This window comes from Erinaceus europaeus, chromosome 16, assembly GCF_950295315.1.
Source record: "Erinaceus europaeus chromosome 16, mEriEur2.1, whole genome shotgun sequence".
In the NCBI taxonomy this organism is placed as follows: domain Eukaryota; kingdom Metazoa; phylum Chordata; class Mammalia; order Eulipotyphla; family Erinaceidae; genus Erinaceus; species Erinaceus europaeus.
The window spans coordinates 36,858,666-36,876,999 of record NC_080177.1 but is presented as its reverse complement, the minus strand read 5'-3'; the positions used below and the strand labels follow the sequence as shown (position 1 = coordinate 36,876,999).

The following is an 18,334-nucleotide window of genomic DNA, read 5'->3' as shown; positions in this document are numbered from 1 at the left end:
CCATAATAATCTTGAGTCCATACTCCCAGAAGGATAAAGAATAGGAAAGCTTTCAAGGGAGGGAATGGGATATGGAGTTCTGGCTGTGGGAATTTTGTGGAACTGTACCCTTCTTATCCTATAGTCTTGTCAATATTTCCATTTTATAAATAAATTTTTAAAAAGGAAAAGAAAACAGCCCTTTCAACTACAGTTTATATTTTTTTCTTCTTAAATTTCAAATTCATCTGAGGCATGTAAATTCTCTTGATAATATTTATCACTATTTAAATGAATTATATGGATGACTGCATTAGCAAAGCCTACTTTCAAATGGATAATCTTTACCATTTAGGTTTTATATGTTATTGAAATTATTTTGGTATTAATGATAAGAAAAAATAGATACTTTCATTTCATTCAAGAGAAAGGGAGAATATAGTCAGAAGATCTGGCATTATGGTACAAATTCTGTTTGTAGCCTTATGCACTAGCTATTTTCCCCTTGTTCTGGCATAAGAGCTTCAGGAATTGTCTTTTTGGCAGATGGTATTAACGAGTCTAAGGGAAAAAAAAATCAAAGATCCCAGAATTCCCTGGCAATGTTTACTTCTCATATGGAAGGAGGCCACTCGAGTATCTTCCCATCAAAGATAATGTATCCTGTCTGACAGTAAATGCTGTTTAATTTGGTTGTGGAAATGGTCAACTTTACTCTACCCACAGTAACAGGTGGAGGTGTGTTGTCAAATCACAGATTTTGATAAATTCAGTCAGCCTGACATGAGGAGTGTGATGAAAATGAAGCCTATTCTCCAAACATTTGTCAACAGCAGATTTATGTTGTAAATGTATTATTGTAAATCAAACTGACTTGGCTTTATTTAATGTGTGCTTGAAATACTATTTCCATTATTAAACTCAAACAATATTTTATAGATTATTTGATAAGACAGAGATATTATGAGGGGAGGGAAGAGAGAGAGGGAGAGAGATACCTGTAGCACTTCTTCATCTTATGACAATAAAAAGTGACCTCCCTACAAGTGGAGAGTGGAGGCTTGAACCCCAAGTTTTTGCACATGGTAAAATATGTGCTCTACTGGGTGCAGTACCACGTGCCCCTAGTTATTTTAATTATAATTGAATTTCCATGGGCACATATAGAAAGTTAGCACACTGTAATACTTTAATATTCTCAGACATGTCCAAGCTGGTAAGAGAACTCGGAAGTTGAAGGCAGACCTTCCCAGGTTTCAGTTGTAAAAAATGGCCTTGATGCACCAATTGTGTCATTTCTTCCATTTACCACAGCTTCTGCAAGACATGTTTACTATCATTCTGCCAAGAAGCAGTGAGCTTACGTGGAGAACAGTTGCTCTCCCCCTGCTGTCACTAGGGTCCCTATTATGGTTTGCTTTTGGTCATCAAATTGACAGTATTAAAAATTATTCTTTTTTTCCCACCAAGGTTATTATCTCTGGGGTTCAGTATCTGCATGACAAATCCACTGTTTTCTTTCTTTCTCCCTTTTTTTTTTGATAGAAATAGAGAGAAATTGGATAGGAAAAGGGAGATGAGAGGGAGAGAGACATCTGCAGATCTGTAGTACTCTTTTACCTCTTTAGAGCTTCTCCCTCTGCAGGTAGGGACCAGATGGATGAACCAATGCTGTTGTACTCTATAATGTGTGCTCTCTATCAGGTGTACCACCACCCATCCCCAGTAGTTATTCCTTAGCTCTGAACTTTTACTTTTCAAGAAGTTGCCTATCAGCAAAGATACTGTAACCCAAATGTTGCTTTTATCATCTTTGAGTGCTATACAGGGTTAGATGACATTAGTCCTGCTGACATTCTGAGCACTCCAGGATGGTGCCAGGTTTGCACAGAACCATTAAAACTGTGGAACTATGAAGCCTTTGAGCTAACATAAAAGGGCTTATGTGTACCCTGACAGCAAAGAATGATGTATTTTTTAAGTATCCCTGGGACAAATCCTTCATTGCAAGAAACCAGATCATTTCATCAACTTAGGTTCCATGGTGTCCATAATATTGAATGAATGCCTTTATAAAATTAGTTTTCCTTCTCTCTCTCTCTCTCTCTCTCTCTCTCTCTTTCTTTCTTTCTTTCTTTCTTTATTTCTCTTTTTCTTCATTTCTTTATCCTGGGTTCTTGAGCATTGTAGTATATTCACTTAACCAGGTATGCTGCTGCCCAGCTTTCCAAAACTTAATTTTGACAATCTCACTAATCAATTTTCCCTGAACTTGAGAGATGGTATTCTTTTAAAACTATGGCTTTGGAAAATAAAGAGATATAAGATTAAATCTTAATTCCATCATTTATATGTGTATGACCTTGGATAGGACATTCAACATTTCTGAACATGCTTCTTCTTGTGTTGACATGGGAATAGTAACATCATGTATAAAGGGGGACATTATCACTAATTATGATAAATGAGGTACATAATAGCATTGTCACATTGTCACAATGTCTGACACATGGTAGACAACAGCTTTTTGTTTGTTTGTTTAGAAGGGATTGATTCTGTTTCCCTTTGCCTATTGTCCACCTTAGATCCCGCTTCTCCACATTCCCCAAGTCAAGTCCACTGATATTCCAAAGAAATGAAAATATGCACATTTATAAAAAACACATTTAAACATATTTCCTAGTGACTATTTAATATGAAACCTACCTGAATTTCTTCATTGGAGATTGTTTTTCTTGTGCAGTGGCTAGATGACCAGAATAATAGACTGGGAAAAACATAATGTTCCAGTTTGTTGAAAACCAAGTCATGAAAAATGGACAGTAGAAGTTCTTATATGTAATTTTTACAATCTGTGTGGTTCCAACCCAAGAGGATGACACTGACAAGATGATCAAGAGTCCCCAGACTGCCTTCAGAACCACAGATGTGCAGGACAAGCATCGAGCTTTGATTCTGTTCTCTTGGCTGTTTTCAGGATGAGTCTGAGTCCCATCATCCTCTGAAAGCAGTAAAGGAATACAAATGCGTAGAAATCAGGTTATAAGACAAACAAACAAAAAAAGAGGCAAACAATAGCCAGTGTTTTTTCTCTTTACGAAACATTTCAAGAGATTTTCAGCTTTTCATATTTGTTCTGAGAGTGACAGCATGAATTTTGACACCCTTCACTCCATGTGGATGCTTATGAACTTTGTGGGTGTTCTGGTGTGTTCTGTCTATTTTTTGTAAAAGAATTATACATTTAAACCCTGAATATATTGGCCTGAGTCACATGACTTTCTTTTTTAATCAAGTGTGAGCAGATTCAAGGTGTTCCATCGCTTAGCAGAAGATTTGAGAGACATTAAAAGTTCCAAAAGCCCTATGGCTCTTGCTCTGTTTCTAGAATGTGAAATCCCAACTAAGAAATCTATGGCAGAGCACGAACAAAGTCCAGGCAAAGTAACCCTCTTTGTGCTGACATGAAAAGTAAACAAAAAAAAAAACCACTGTTATTATATTCCATTGAAGTTAAGAAAAACTGCAGTGAAGATGGATATTAACTTTAAAAGCAGGAATGTCTTAGCTACACAGTTATTCCCACCTCAAAACAAATTACAATTTAATGTGTCTCTGGAAGAATAATGAGTTTTGCTTTACATTTTTATGTTCACTAAGAGAATGTAGTAGCAGTTTTCACTCACACTAAAATAGTCAAAACTCTCTGAGATGGCAATTATAAAGATCTTCTCCCCAATAGGAAAAACAAGTTCAACAAATTGAATTCATGTATTCATCAGAAATTAAGTGGGGGTTGTAGGCTACCCTAAATTCCCATGCTAAGATCCCACCACATGGTGGAATCCTGGGAGAAGTGAGGTGGACTTATCTAATATTTTATTTCTTTTTTAAAATTTCTTTATTGGGGGATTAATGTTTCACAGTTGACAATAAACACAATAGTCTGTACATGCACAGCATTTCTCAGTTTTCCATATAACAACACAATCCCCACCAGGTCCTCTAATATTTTCTTGTGTTAAAAAGGTACGTATGGCCCAAAGACATATGAAAAAATGCTTCATTTCACTTGTCATTAAAGAAATGTAAATTAAAACTGCACTGAGATTCTACCTCACACCTGTGAGAATGGCCTCATTAATGAAACAGGAAATGAGGATGTTGGAATGGTTGTGGGGAAAAAAGGACTTTGTTACACTGTTAATAGGCATACAAACTGATACATCTTTGTAAGACTAGATGTAGAGTCCTTAAACAAAACCTTATGATGGCAATTTTGCCAAAAGCAATGTACAGATTCAACGCAATCCCTATTAAAATACCAATGATATAATTCAAGGAAATTGAACAGATTATTCAAAAAATTGTGTGGAACTCTAAAAAACCACTAATAGCAAAAAAAAAAAAAAAATCCTAAGTAAAAAGGAGAAAAAGGGAGGCATCACAATACCTGACTTCAGGTTATACTACAAAGCTATAGTAATCAAAACAGTGTGGTATTAGAACAAAAATGGTCATATGGACCAATGGAATAGGATTTAGAGCCCAGAACTCAATCCATACATGTACAGATACTTCATATATGACAAAGGGGACAAATCTTCCCATTGGGGGGAACAAGTCTCTTTAACAAATGGTGTTGGCAGTATTGGATAGCCACATATAGAAAAATGAAACTAGACCACCAATTAAAACCATACAACAAAATTAACTCAAAATGAATCAAAGATCTGGATATCAGACCTGAAAGTATAAAATACGTAGAACACATTGGTGAAATATTTCATGACATTAACACTAAAGACATATTTGGAGACTTCACCTCATGGGCAAGGGAAACAAAAGCAAGATTGAACAAATGGGATTATATCAAATTAAAAAACTTCCATATATCAAAAGAAAACTCCATAAAGATAAACAGGAAACCCAGCAAATGGGAAAACATTTGCACATCATACTTCAGAAAGGCACTTGATATCAAACATGTATAAAGAACTCATTCAGCTCAACAAAACGAAATAAGAACAACCAAATAAAAAAGTGGGCAGAGGACATACATAGATAGTTCTCCAAAGAAGAGATATGCATGGCCCACAGACATATGCAGAAATGCTCTAATTCCTTCATCACCAGAGAAGTGCAAATTAAAACCACATTGAAATACCACCTCACACCTGTAAGAATATCCTTCATCAACAAAACAGGAGAGGATAAATGTTGGAAAGAATGTGTAGAGAAAGGAACTCTAATACACTGCTGGTGGGAATGTAAAATGGTACAACCATTATGGAGAACAGTATGAAGAATCTTTAAGCAAGTACAAATGGAAATACCTTATGACCCAGCAGTCCCATTCCTAGGTATTTATCCAAAAGAGATAATATCACTAATTCAAAAGGATATATGTGGAAGTCAGGCAGTAGTGCAGTGGGTTAAGCGCAGGTGGCACAAAGCGCAAGGACCAGTGTAAGGACACAGGTTCGAGCCTTCGGCTCCCCACCTGAAGGGGAGGGGTCGCTTCACAAGTGTGAAGCAGGTCTTCAGGTGTCTATTTTTCTCTCCCCCTCTGTCTTCCCCTCCTCTTTCTATTTCTATCTGTCTTATCCAACAATAGCAACAGCAATAATAACTACTACTACAACAACAAAAAAGGATCTATGCACCCCCATGTTCATAGCCATATTATCCACAAAAGCAAAATTTGAAGGGACATCTGTACCCCTATATTCATAGCTGCATTAGTCACAATACTTAGAATGGAAGAAGCCTAAATGCCCACCAATAGATGACTACATAAAGTAGTTATGGGATACGTACTCCATGGAATATTACTCTGCAATAAAAAGATGATGTTTGTGTCCTTTGGGACAAAATAGATGAAACTGGAGGTGATTATGCTTAGCAAAATAAGAGGTGAAGGACAACTACCAGATAGTTTCACTCATATGGAACTTGGAGAACTGAAACACATGAAGTTGCAAAAAAAAAAAAGTAAAATTGTCTTTAAGACTTTGAGAGAACTGGGATCATTATTGTTGGAAGGGTGGGGGCATAGAACTTTGGTGGTGGATGCAGTGTGGAGATATATCCTATAATCTTACAATCTTGCAAATCAATATAAATTACAAATAAAAATGGCTTATAAAAACAAACAAGAAAGATTTTCTTGTGTTTCCATGCTCCTTCCTTAAAAAACAAGACTTATTTTGAGAATTGAAGAAGTAATCACAAGTAGTAGTGAGTGGGTACCTCCTTCTACTTCTTCAGAATCTACTGTCTCTCTGCTTGAATGTGTTGCTATTGTTTAATGAACTGTGTGTGCCTTCCCCACTGGGGTAAAAACTTTCACCCAGATAAGCTTTCATATATAATTATTTGGGAAGAGGAAATACCAAATCTTGGAAGTGAATTCTTCATCATGGAATATAACCCAAGCAATTATTACATTAATTCCAAGTCTTGTAAATAGTAATGAATTATCAGGGCTTAGATGTCCAGAAGATAAAAATGGGCATTATTTAATTTATTTAGACACAAAAATGCCATGAGAACTCTACCAGGAGTCAGTTAGTTAGTTAGCTGAGTCAAAGGGTTTGAAAACGAAAAACTTGAGTTTACAATTTAGTGGAAAGCCAGAAAGCACATCAATACAGTATGACAAGGACAAGCTCTGACCAGTACAAGGTCATGTGGAGGCAGAGAGACACTTATTAAGGGATATAGAGAAATAATCAGGAAAATTTCCATGATGCAGTAACATTGAGATATATCTAAAATGTGAAATATTCATATCCCTTGCCCATGTACAGATAACACCTATTCTTGATAGCAACTCTGCAAATTCTCTTCATGACCATAAGGCTCCCACAGAGTAGAGGGAAAAAGTACAAATAATAGGATGATGAATGACACAATTATATGTTGGAGGAACACCAGGCGACCCAATTAAGTATTAGTCCCATTTTTTCTGTTTATTTTTATTTATTTATTTTTATTTCTTTATTGGAGAATTAATGTTTTACATTCAACAGTAAATACAACAGTTTGTACATTCATAACATTCCCCAGTTTCCCATATAACAATATAGCCCTCACTAGGTCCTCTGTCATCCTTCTTGGAACTGTATTCTCCCCACCCACCCACCCCCACCCCGGAGTCTTACTTTGGTGTAATATGCCAATTCCAGTTCAGGTTCTACTTTTTTTTTTTTTTTCTTCTGATCATGTTTTTCAACTTATGCCTGAGAGTGAGATCATCCCATATTCATCCTTCTGTTTCTGACTTATTTCACTTAACATGAATTTTTCAAGGTCCATCCAAGATCAGCTGAAAACAATGAACTCACCATTTTTTACAGCTGAGTAGTATTCCATTATGTATATATACCACAACTTGCTCAGCCACTCATCTGTTGTTGGACACCTGGGTTGCTTCCAAGTTTCAGCTATTACAAATTGTACTGCTAAGAACATATGTGTACACAGATCTTTCTGGATGGATGTGTTGGGTTCTTTAGGATATATGCCCAGGAGGGGAATTGCAGGATCATAGGGTAGGTCCATTTCTAGCCTTCTGAGAGTTCTCCAGACTGCTCTCCACAGAGGATGGACCAATTGACATTCACACCAGCAGTGCAGGAGGGTTCCTTTGACCCCACACCCTCTCCAGCATTTGCTGCTGTTACCTTTTCTGATGTATGACATTCTCACAGGAGTGAAGTGGTATCTCATTGTTGTCTTTATTTGCATTTCTCTGACAATCAGAGACTTGGAGCATTTTTTCATGTGTTTCTCGGCCTATTGGATCTCTTTTGTGGTGAATATTCTGTCCATGTCCTCCCCCCATTTTTTGATGGGGTTATTTATTGTCTTGTTGTTGAGTTTGTTCTTTCTTTATATATGTTGGTTTTTAAACTCTTGTCTGATGTATGGCATGTAAAGACCTCCCATCCTGTGAGGGGTCTCTTGGTTTGGGTAGTGGTTTCCTTTGCTGTGAAGAAGCTTTTTAATTTGATGTAGTCCCATAGGTTTATCCTTGCCTTAGTCTTCTTTGTAATTTGATTCATTTCATTGAAGATGTCTTTAATATGTATGCAGAAAAGAGTCCTGCCAATATTTTCTTCTAAGTATCTGATAGTTTGTGGTCTAACATCGAAGTCCTTGATCCACTTGGAATTTACTTTTGTATTTGGTGAAATACAGTGGTTCAGCTTCATTCTTCTGCATGTTTCAACTCATTGTTTCCAACACCATTTGTTGAAGAGACTCTGCTTTCCCCATGTAATGGTCTGGGCCCCTTTGTCAAAGATTAGATGTCCATAGGTATGGGGGCTCACTTCTGGGCTCTCAATTCTATTCCACTGGTCAGTGTGTTTATTCATGTTCCAGTATCAAGCAGTTTTGATGACTGTGGCCCTTTAACACAATTTGAGATCTGGGAGTGTGATGCCTCCAGTTCTGTTCTTTTTTCTCGAGATTGTTTTGGCAATTCTAGGTCTTTTCTGGTTCCAGATAAACATTTGTAGCATTTTTTCTATTATCCTAAAAATGTGCTTGGGATCTTGATGGGGATAGCATTAAATTTGTAGATACCTCTGGGTAATATATTCATTTTGATGATATTAATTCTTCCAACCCATGAACATGGAATATCTTTCCACTTCTTTGCGTCTTTTTTGATTTCCTTGAGTAGTGACTCATAATTTTCAATATACAAGTCTTTCACTTCTTTGTTTAGGTTTATTCCTAGATATTTTATTTTTTTCGTTGCTATAGTAAAAGGAATTGATTTCTGGATTTCAATTTCTTCTAACTTAGTGTTTGCATAGAGGAATGCCACTGACTTTTGAATATTAATTTTGTAGCCTGACACCTTACTGTATTTCCTGATGATTTCCAAAAGCTTCTTGATGGATTCCTTAGGTTTTTCTGTATATACTATCATGTCATCTGCAAATAGGGAGAGTTTGACTTCTTCTCTTCCAGTCTGTATCCCTTTAATTCCTTGCTCCTGCCTGATTGTTATGGCAAGAACTTCCAACACTATGTTGAATAGTAATGGTGATAGTGGGCAGCTCTGTCTAGTACCTGATCTGAGGGGAAATGCTTCCAGTTTTTTACCATTGAGTATGATGTTGGCTGTAGGTTTGCTATATATAGACTCCACTATCTTCAGGAATTTTCCATCTATTCCCTTTTTTTGTAGTGTTTTGATCATAAAGGGATGTTGTATTTTGTCAAAGGCTTTCTCTGCATCTATTGATATGACCATGTGGTTTTTGGTCTTGTTTTTGTTGATGTGGTGGATCACAGTGATTGATTTATGTACATTAAACCAACCTTGCATGCCTGGGATAAACCCCACTTGGCCATGATGAACAATCTTTTTAATATACTGCTGTATCTTGTTGGCTAGAATTTTGTTCAGTATTTTTAGCATCTATGTTTATCAGAGATATTAGTCTGTAGTTTTCTTTTTTGGTTGTGTCCCTGTCTGATTTTTGTATCAGAGTGATATTGGCTTCATAGAAGCTGGAAGTGAGTACTCCAGTGTATTCAATCTTCTGGAAGACTTTTAAAAGTAGAGGTTTTAGTTCTTCTTTGAAGGTTTTGTAGAATTCATTTATAAACCATCTGGTCCAGGACTTTTATTTTTGATAACTGTTTCAATTTCATTAGCTGTGATGGGCCTGTTCATGTTATCCACTTCCTCTTTACTTCGTTTTGGAAGTTGGTAGGTATCTAGGAAATTGTCCATTTCTTCCAGGTTCTCTAGCTTGGTGGCATATAGTTGTTCATAGAAGCCTCGCATGATATGTTGAATTTCTGCAATGTCTGTTGTGATATCTCCTCTTTCATTTACTATCCGATTTATTTGGGTCTTCTCCCTTTTTTGTTTTGTGAGTCTGGCTAAAGGTTTGTCAATTTTGTTCACTCTTTCGAAGAACCAACATTTACTTTCATTGATCTTTTGTATGGTTTTCCTATTCTCAATGTTATTTATTTCTGCCCTAACTTTAGTGATTTCTGTCCTTCTGGTTGCTTTAGGATTCCTTTGTTGTTCTTCTTCTAGGTCTTTAAGATGTGCAATCAGGCTGTTTATTTGTGCCTTTTCTTGTTTCCTAATGTGTGCTTGTATAGCTATGAACTTCCCTCTTAGGACTGCTTTAGCTGTGTCCCAAATATTTTGATAGCTTGTGTCTTCATTTTCATTGAACTCTCAAAACATTTTTATTTCTTCCTTTATTTCCTCTTTGACCCAGAAGTTGTTAAGAAGTGTACTGTTGAGCTTCCACATTTTGGGACTGTTACTAATCTTTTGTTGATTGTCAAGTGTTAGTTTAATTCCACTGTGGTCTGAGAAGATGCTTGGGATGATTTCAGTGCTCTTGAGTTGGCTGATGCTGTCTTTGTGGCCTAACATATGGTCTATCCTTGAGAATGATCCATGTGGATTTGAATAAAATGTGTATTCCAGTTTATTGGGATGAATGACTCTGAAAATGTCCAATAGTTCTAGTTTATCCATCTCTTCATTTAGCTCCCTTATGTCTTTACTGATTTTCTTCCTGGATGATCTGTCAAGTTGAGATAGTGGGGTGTTGAAGTCCCCTACTATGATTGTGTTACTGTTAATATATTGCTGTAGCTCTTTCAGTAGATGTTTGATGTATTTAGATGGCTTCTCATTGGGTGCATAGAGTGTTCTGATATATGGTGTATTTATGGTGGTCTGACTGTTTGTAGAAGACCTTTCAGAACTTCTTTCAGGGCAGGCTTGGTGATAGTTGATTCCTTCAACTGTTGCTTGTCTGAGAAGGTTTTGATGCCTCCTTCTAGTCTGAATGACAGTCTAGCAGGATATAGTATTCTCGGTTGAAAGCCTTTCTCATTGAGCACACGATAGATATCTTGCCATTCTCTTCTGGCCTGTAGTGTTTGTTTGGAGAAGTCTGCTGCTAATCTTATGGGTTTTCCTTTGTAGGTGACTCTTTGTTTTTCTCTTGCAGCCTTCAGGATCCTTTCTTTATCCTTATTCCTTTCCATTCTAAGTATGATGTGTCTTGGTGTCTTTAAGTCTGGCTTACTTTTGTTTGGGACCCTCTAGGCTTCTTGAATCTTTATGTCTTTGATGTTGTCTAGACTACAGAAGTTTCAGCTATTATGGCCTGAAGAATGCTTTCTTCCTCTCCCTCTCTTTCTTCCTCTGGTAAGCCAATAATGCATGTATTGTTTCTTTTGAAGTCATCCCATAGGACTCTGTTATTGTTTTCAGCATCTCTTAATCTCTTTTTGAGATCTCTTACTTCTTTTTAGTTGTCTTTAATTTGTCCTCGATCTTGCTAATTCTGTCTTCAGCCTCATTGATTCTATTCTCTCTGGCCTCTACTGTTTTCTGGAGTTCATCTATTTTATTACCCTGTTCTGATACTGTTTTAGCTTGTTCAACTAGTTGTGTTCTTAGCTAAGCTATTTCAGCTTTCAGCTCTCTAATAACCTTGAGATATTTAGTGTTTTCTCTCAGAGTCTCATTTGTTGCTCCTGTATTTCTGATTACAATTCTTTCAAACTCTTTACTCACTCCTGTGATTACTTCCTTAGCTAGTGTTTGGATGTTGAACTCGTTATTTTGTGCTTCACCCTTTGGGGGGCTTTTAGCTGGTCCCTTGTCTTGGTTTTTTTCTCCATTATTTCTTCTTGTTGGTTTAACCATTTTATATATTATGTTATGAATTCCCTCTCTCAGTACTTTTCAAATTACTGATCACTATTGCCTGGATTGACTTGTGTCTAAGTAAGGTAATTAAAGGGTTCACAGTGGTGGAAGTTAACAGTTGTTTCAATAGTATTTTAATCCCTGAGTTGGATCTCCGTGGTTTAAAAGCCTCTTTTTCTTTTTCTTCCCTGTAGGTTATGGGAGCCTGAGGGCTTTTAAACTACAAGTAGGCTTCTTAGCTTAATCACTGACTCCTGATCAAGAGATAAAGCAGTGTGTTGCAGAAATAGTTCAGTGGTTATGCAAAGAGACTTTCACAGCCCCACCGCTATGCTACCAAGGTATAAGTCTTCTCCTGAGTTTCCTGGCTAGATCTCTGTCCCCTGGTGTCCCTCCCTGCTGCTGCTCCAGACTCTGAGGGCAGTAGCAATGGAGACCCAGAGTTGCACTTGGTGAGTCTCCGGAGAGTCCTCTCCTTCCCTCAGCTGTCCTCTTGTTGGTGGAACAGACTGGAGGTGGTGTCTCAACTGACAAACTGCTGGACTGTTACCAGCCACTTAATCTCTCCGTAGGTTCCTCTCTGTCACTAGCGACATGTGTTTGCACTCACCAGTGACCTGGAGGGTTCCTGTAGTTGTTCCAGTCCTGTCTTGTTTCAGTCCCAGGTGGTCTCCTTTGGTATTCCTAGTTGATCCGGGAGAAGAGAGGAGAGGAGAGAAAGAAATCTGCTGCTGCTTGTAGCCCAGCCTCTGGAAGTCTCCTCATTCCCACTTTATAGGTGAAAAAGCTAGAACTTGTTTTAAGGTGATTCAAGTTTGAACCAAAGTCAGCATGACTACAGGGTCAATATTTCTTTTTAAAAAATTAGATTTAGTTACTTATTTATTTAATAAGACAGAGGGAAGTTGAGAAGGGAGAGGATTATAGAGAGGAAGAAAGAAGGAAATACACCTGCAAGACTGCTTTACCCCTTATGAAGATTCTCCCTCACTATCTTTCCAGACAATACTTTTAACCTACCTGCATGTTAACTGCCAGGCTCAGGCAGAAATTAGTAAAGTCATGGGCGTCTTGGAATATACCTAACATAGACCTCCTAGTTTCTTCCAACATGAAGACGTTCTTTATTCTTACCTTTAAGTTCCTGATTATTAAACATTTTATTCTGCTTTATATCTTAATGCTTTCCAGCCACCAAGTTGCAGATTCTACCATGACACCAAACTGACTTACTTCCCTGGGAAAATGACCTCACCAATGTGTCCTGGAACCTCACCTCACCAGAGCCCTACCCCACTAGGGAAAGATAGAAACAGGCTGGGGATATGGATCGATTTGTCAATGTTCATGTCCAGTGGATAAGCAGTTACAGAAGCCAGGCCTTCTACCTTCAACACCTCATAAAGATCTTTGGTTCATACTTCAGAGAAATAAAGAAAAGGGAACCTTCTAATGGAGGAGATAGAATATGGAATTCTAGTGGGGAATGGTATGGAATTTTTATCCTTTTATCCCCTTTTATCCTACAATCCTGTCAGTCATCTTTAAATGACTAATAAAAATAAATAAAAATTTTAAAAAAGAAAAGGAAAAAAGAATGGGGACTGAAGGCTTGAACCTGGGTTTTTGTGCCTGGTCATGTGTGCCATCATCCAGCTCATAACCTTTTTATTTTGAATACTCATTCCCTCTAGATTTTCAGCACTATATCCATTTAAGCACTATAATTTTTATAAATGGATTGGAGAAAAAAAATCTGTTTCTTGGAAGAATAATAGTCTTAAGTAAGACTTAAGAGATGTGATACTTAAGGAAACTATTTACTCTTTTCAATTTTTTTATTACCTTTATTTATTGGACAGAGATATCAAGAAATCGAGAGGGATAGGAGAGATAGAGAAGGAAAGAGATGGAGAGACACCTGCAGCCCTGCTTCACCACTTGCAAAGCTTTCCCCCCTGTAGGTGATGACTGGGGGCTTGCACATGTGTGCTCAACCAAGTGTGCCACCTCCCAGCCACAAGGAAAAGATTTACTCTATTAATACTTTTCATATATTTCTCTGAGGCTATTTTGTAAAAGAAGAATTATTCTACAAGGATTCTGTAGATATCCTGTGGAGATGATAGCTGCCTCCTTTAAAGACTGTTTCTGTTGCCATCATCACATAGACAGTACTTTTGATGACACCAACAGTCATCTAAATACCTTCATAGCATTGACCTATTCGCCTTCTAAATGGATTTTATTGTTCTCACGTCTTAAACTTTACAATTAATAGATACATAGAAAATCTTGTCTACATATATCACAGCTTTCTCAGCCACTCATCTGTTGTTGGGCACCGGTCGCTTCCAGGTTTTAGCTATTATGAATTGTGCTGCTATGAACATAGGAGTACCCTAACAAAAGGACTTTTCAAAGTTAACCCAATTACCAAATAATGTGATGATAACATTATCTATCGATTGTCTTTTTGAACCCTAAGACAGCAGGAACCTCATATCTCCACTATAGAGCCTCTACTTCCCCCAGTCCTGGAACCCTTGGATAGGGCCCACTTTCCTGTATGCCTCTCCCAATCCATATCAAATAATATTACATCTGCCAATCACAACCTAATCAATGCAACGACTGCCACCTCAACACGCTTCATTTCATACTGTGTCCAGAGACTTCACGTGTGGAATGACAACCCTTCAGCTTCATTACTCGGGTGAGACCTTTTCTTTCATAGTATACTCTAACTCCATCTCAGGTGGTTCACTTTCTAACAAAGTCCCAAAACCTAGATATACACCAGTTTCTGTGAGAGAGAGCATATGGTCACACGTATCCATAAACTAGCGCAAAATATATACCTGAAAGCAGAAGTACACTAGAATTTGCAGTGAGTATCCCCCTAACATTTCCTCTCCACTATTCCAAGCTTTGGGTCCATGATTGCTCAACAATTTGTTTGGCTTCCTATGTTAACTCTATTTTCAGTCACCAGGTTCTAGATGTCATCAGGATGCCGGCCAGGCTTCCCAGGACTGAAGACCCCACCAATGTGTCCTGGAGCTCCGCTTCCCCAGAGACCCAACCTACTAGGGAAAGAGAGAGGCAGACTGGGAGTATGGACTGACCAGTCAACGCCCATGTTCAGCGGGGAAGCAATTACAGAAGCCAGACCTTCTACCTTCTGCAACCCACAATGACCCTGGGTCCATGCTCCCAGAGGGATAGAGAGTGGGAAAGCTATCAGGGGAGGTGGTGGGATATGGAGATTGGGTGGTGGGAATTGTGTGGAGTTGTACCCCTCCTACCCTATGGTTTTGTTAATTTATCCTTTCTTAAATAAAAAAAATTAAAAAAATTAAACTGAAAAAAAAGAAAATTTTGTCTATATAATTTATTTTTCTAAATATTTTAAACATGATTTTTAAATTAATTATCAATTTTATTTACATCAGGATTATTGCTGGGACTTGGTGCCTGCATCATGAATCCACCAATCCTGGCAGTGACTCTTTTTTTTTTCATTTTTTTGTTCTCTTTTTTAATTTTCTCTTTTTAAGTTGATATAACAGAAAGAAACTGAGAGTGGAGGGGAGAGAGGAAGAGGAAAAGAGAAATACCTGCATCTGTGTTTCACTGCTTGTGAAGCTTCCCCTCCACCTTCAGGTAGGGACTAGGGGCTTGAATGCAGGTCCTTGGTGCATGGTAGCATGTGTACTCAACAGTATGATCCACCACCTGGCCCCTTAAACATGATTTTCAACTGTCCTGATTGTACTTATAGTTTGTTTATATTGTTAAATTGATTGACCAGGAAATCCATCTGTTTTTATGAACATTGACTGAGGTCATACAAATAGGGCAGAGGCTCCTGGAATTCGGAATCATGAGGGTTAAGTCCTAGCCTTGATATTTTTATGGCCCTACATACAGGTTTGATTCCAGTTTTATCTTCTTGTCAAAATAAAGCAAAAATATGCAAATTAAAACTTTATCTAACTCTGATTATACCTACTCTATCAGATTCATTTTGAGGGTAAGTACCACAAATCCATGGAAACACAGTAAATGGCTCTTCATATTATTTTCTTTTTCTCTTTGGCATGCTGGAATACTCCCAAGTACCATCATAAGAAGAGTAAATTATGTCCTATATTGTCCTTAAGGGTATGGTTTTTAATTTTTATAATTTATTTTTTTGAAAATTTAATTCATTTATTATTACATCGAGAAAGAAATTGAGGGGGAGGATAGAGAGGGAGAGAAATGGAAACAGATATTTTCAGACCACCTTCACCATTCATTAAGTTCTCCCTGCAGGTGGGGATGAGAGGCTTGAACCTAGGTCACTGAGCAGATAATGTGCTCCACCAGGCATGCTACTGTCCAGCCATTAATATCCACTTATTTTGCTTGTTTATTTATTGTCGTCACTGTGGCTTCATCACTCAGAGTCAACATTTTTCAGATAGAATGGGGGGGGTGGGAGAAAGAGGGAAAAATACTACAACACTTATATATAGTTGCCTCTTTCTTTGAGTCAAGCCTCTCTTCCCCTCCAAGCCACTCATAACAACATAGCTACCTCCATATGTCCCTCTCCTTTTCCTTCTCTCTCTCTGGGTGATGATGGAGCTGGAGTTCAGAGCCCTCTTATCTTCATCCTATCACTTCTCCCTCACTGAGAGTATTGATCAAGGTTGTCTTGGGGGAGCAGAAGGCAGGAATTCTGGCTTCTGTAATTACTTCTCCAGTGGACATGGGCATTGACAGGTCAGTCCAAAACTATCTTGCTAGTCTGTCCATCTTAGGTGAAATGTTTTTTTTAATCTAGTGGTTATAAATTTTTAAAGCAGTAAAATGTTTTTAATCTTGTTTTTAGGAGAATTTTGAGTCTTATAATTGCAGAGATAAAAAAAAATCAGTCCTGAAAAAGAAACAGTCAAGTGTAGACTTGCATAGGAAATAGTATGGAGAACATAAAAGTAGTACTTAGACAAAATAATAATACTCATTTGATTGAGTGCTTGCTATTACAGATGTAATATGTTGCTGGTCACGTTGACAGAAGAGTCATTGAAAATACAACTAGAAGAGTTGGAGAGGAACTGGGCAATGATGTAGGTAGTGGTTTTAACATGATACAAAGGTGTATATTGCAATCAATATGCTGGTTATCAGAAAACAATAGGACAGAGACATTTTTGAGGCAGAGAGAAAATAATTTGGTAGCACATTATCATTTTGTTGTTTGGAAGGAAGGTAGAAACATAGTAACAGGAAGTGAATACCTCCATAAGAACCTTTGGGGAACACAATAGAATATATATACCAAAAATTAACAGTACTGAGAAGCAGTCTAGTGAACCCAGTTGCATGTTAAAATTATAATTTTGCTGGTAAACTCACAGATATACTTATGAGACTTATCCAGTAGTTACAGTAATCTAAGTAACACATAAGTGGAGTAATGCTCAAAGTTTTGATGATCAGCAACTGTAGGTTTGAAAGGTAAGTGAAGTGTCTTGGAAGAGATTTAAAATTGAGAGAACAAGAATGACTCCAGAGACTGACTGTCTTGATAAGAACAGAAGAATTTTTTTTTGTGTGTGTATGTGAGTTTACTGGTAGTTTCATACTTCTCAGAATGGGCACAATATGCTAATACTTACTGTCCCGGTTGCAATAAAAGATACTGTCTGGGAGTCAGGTGGCTAAGCACATGTGGTGTGAAGTGCAAGGACCTGCGTAAGGATCCCAGTTTGAGCCCCCAGCTCCCCACCTGCAGGGGAGTTGTTTCACAGGCAGTGAAGCAGGTCTGAAGGTGTCTGTTTCTCTCCCCCTCTGACTTCACATCCTCTCTCCATTTCTCTCTGTCCTAGCCAACAACAACAACATCAATAACAACAATAAAAAGAAACAAGGACAACAAAAGGGAAAATAAATAAATAAATATAAAAAAAGATACTGTCTTGTCTTTTTGACATCTGGAAGATGGGAAAACTGATTACCTTGTAAGCCTCACCATATGTCATTGTTTAACTATGTTTTAGGCTCTTTAATGACAATGTTTGGTAGTTTCTCAGCTACACTAGGAACTTGCATAGACACAATTTATTTCTATATATTTCCCTTCTTTTTTCTTACTTTATAAACCCCATTCATACCTATTCATTAGAGTACCTATAACATTTTTACAGCTTGGGACAGTGGTAAGATATTTCTTAACGGCTTAGAAGATCATCTAGATTTTACCATTATTTAAGATGATCACCAGCATACCTGCTCTGTTCTGTCTCTCCACTCTATGTCCACAAGTTACAGAGGATCCTCGGCTCTGAAGTTCGAGAATAGGAGCTGAAGTATCCTCAGTGACAGATAGAGGGGACAGTTGTCTACTGATGCTACCATGTGAACTAGGGCAGTTGATTCCTGGTTTACAACGAGTAACTGATGATCTGGAGGTACCTGCGAAGAAAGAGTTTATATATATCAGTCTGACAATTTCCTGGAGGAAGAATCAGGAACAGATTTTATTTTATATACTTATTTGTTTGTTTTACACAGGAGCACTGCTCAGCTCTGGCTCATGGTAATGAGGGAAACTGAACCTGGGATTTTGGTTCTTCAGCCATG

The 18,334-nt window shown here is 37.7% G+C and overlaps 1 protein-coding gene across 3 annotated transcripts in view; it reads right to left on the bottom strand.

Moving 5' to 3' along the window:
• Positions 1-18,334, bottom strand: part of SLC35F4 (solute carrier family 35 member F4) — a 326,781-nt gene that overhangs the window by 22,216 nt on the left and 286,231 nt on the right. For 2 of the 3 annotated variants that reach the window (XM_007519245.3, XM_060174914.1), the window contains exons 2-3: positions 17,981-18,166; positions 2,686-2,980 (exon numbers count right to left, since the gene is read on the bottom strand). In XM_007519245.3, coding sequence (XP_007519307.1) covers positions 2,686-2,980; positions 17,981-18,166 — 481 coding nt within the window. Of the gene's footprint in view, positions 1-2,685; positions 2,981-17,980; positions 18,167-18,334 lie in introns of those variants that run through there. The other variant, XM_060174915.1, reaches the window with a different exon arrangement.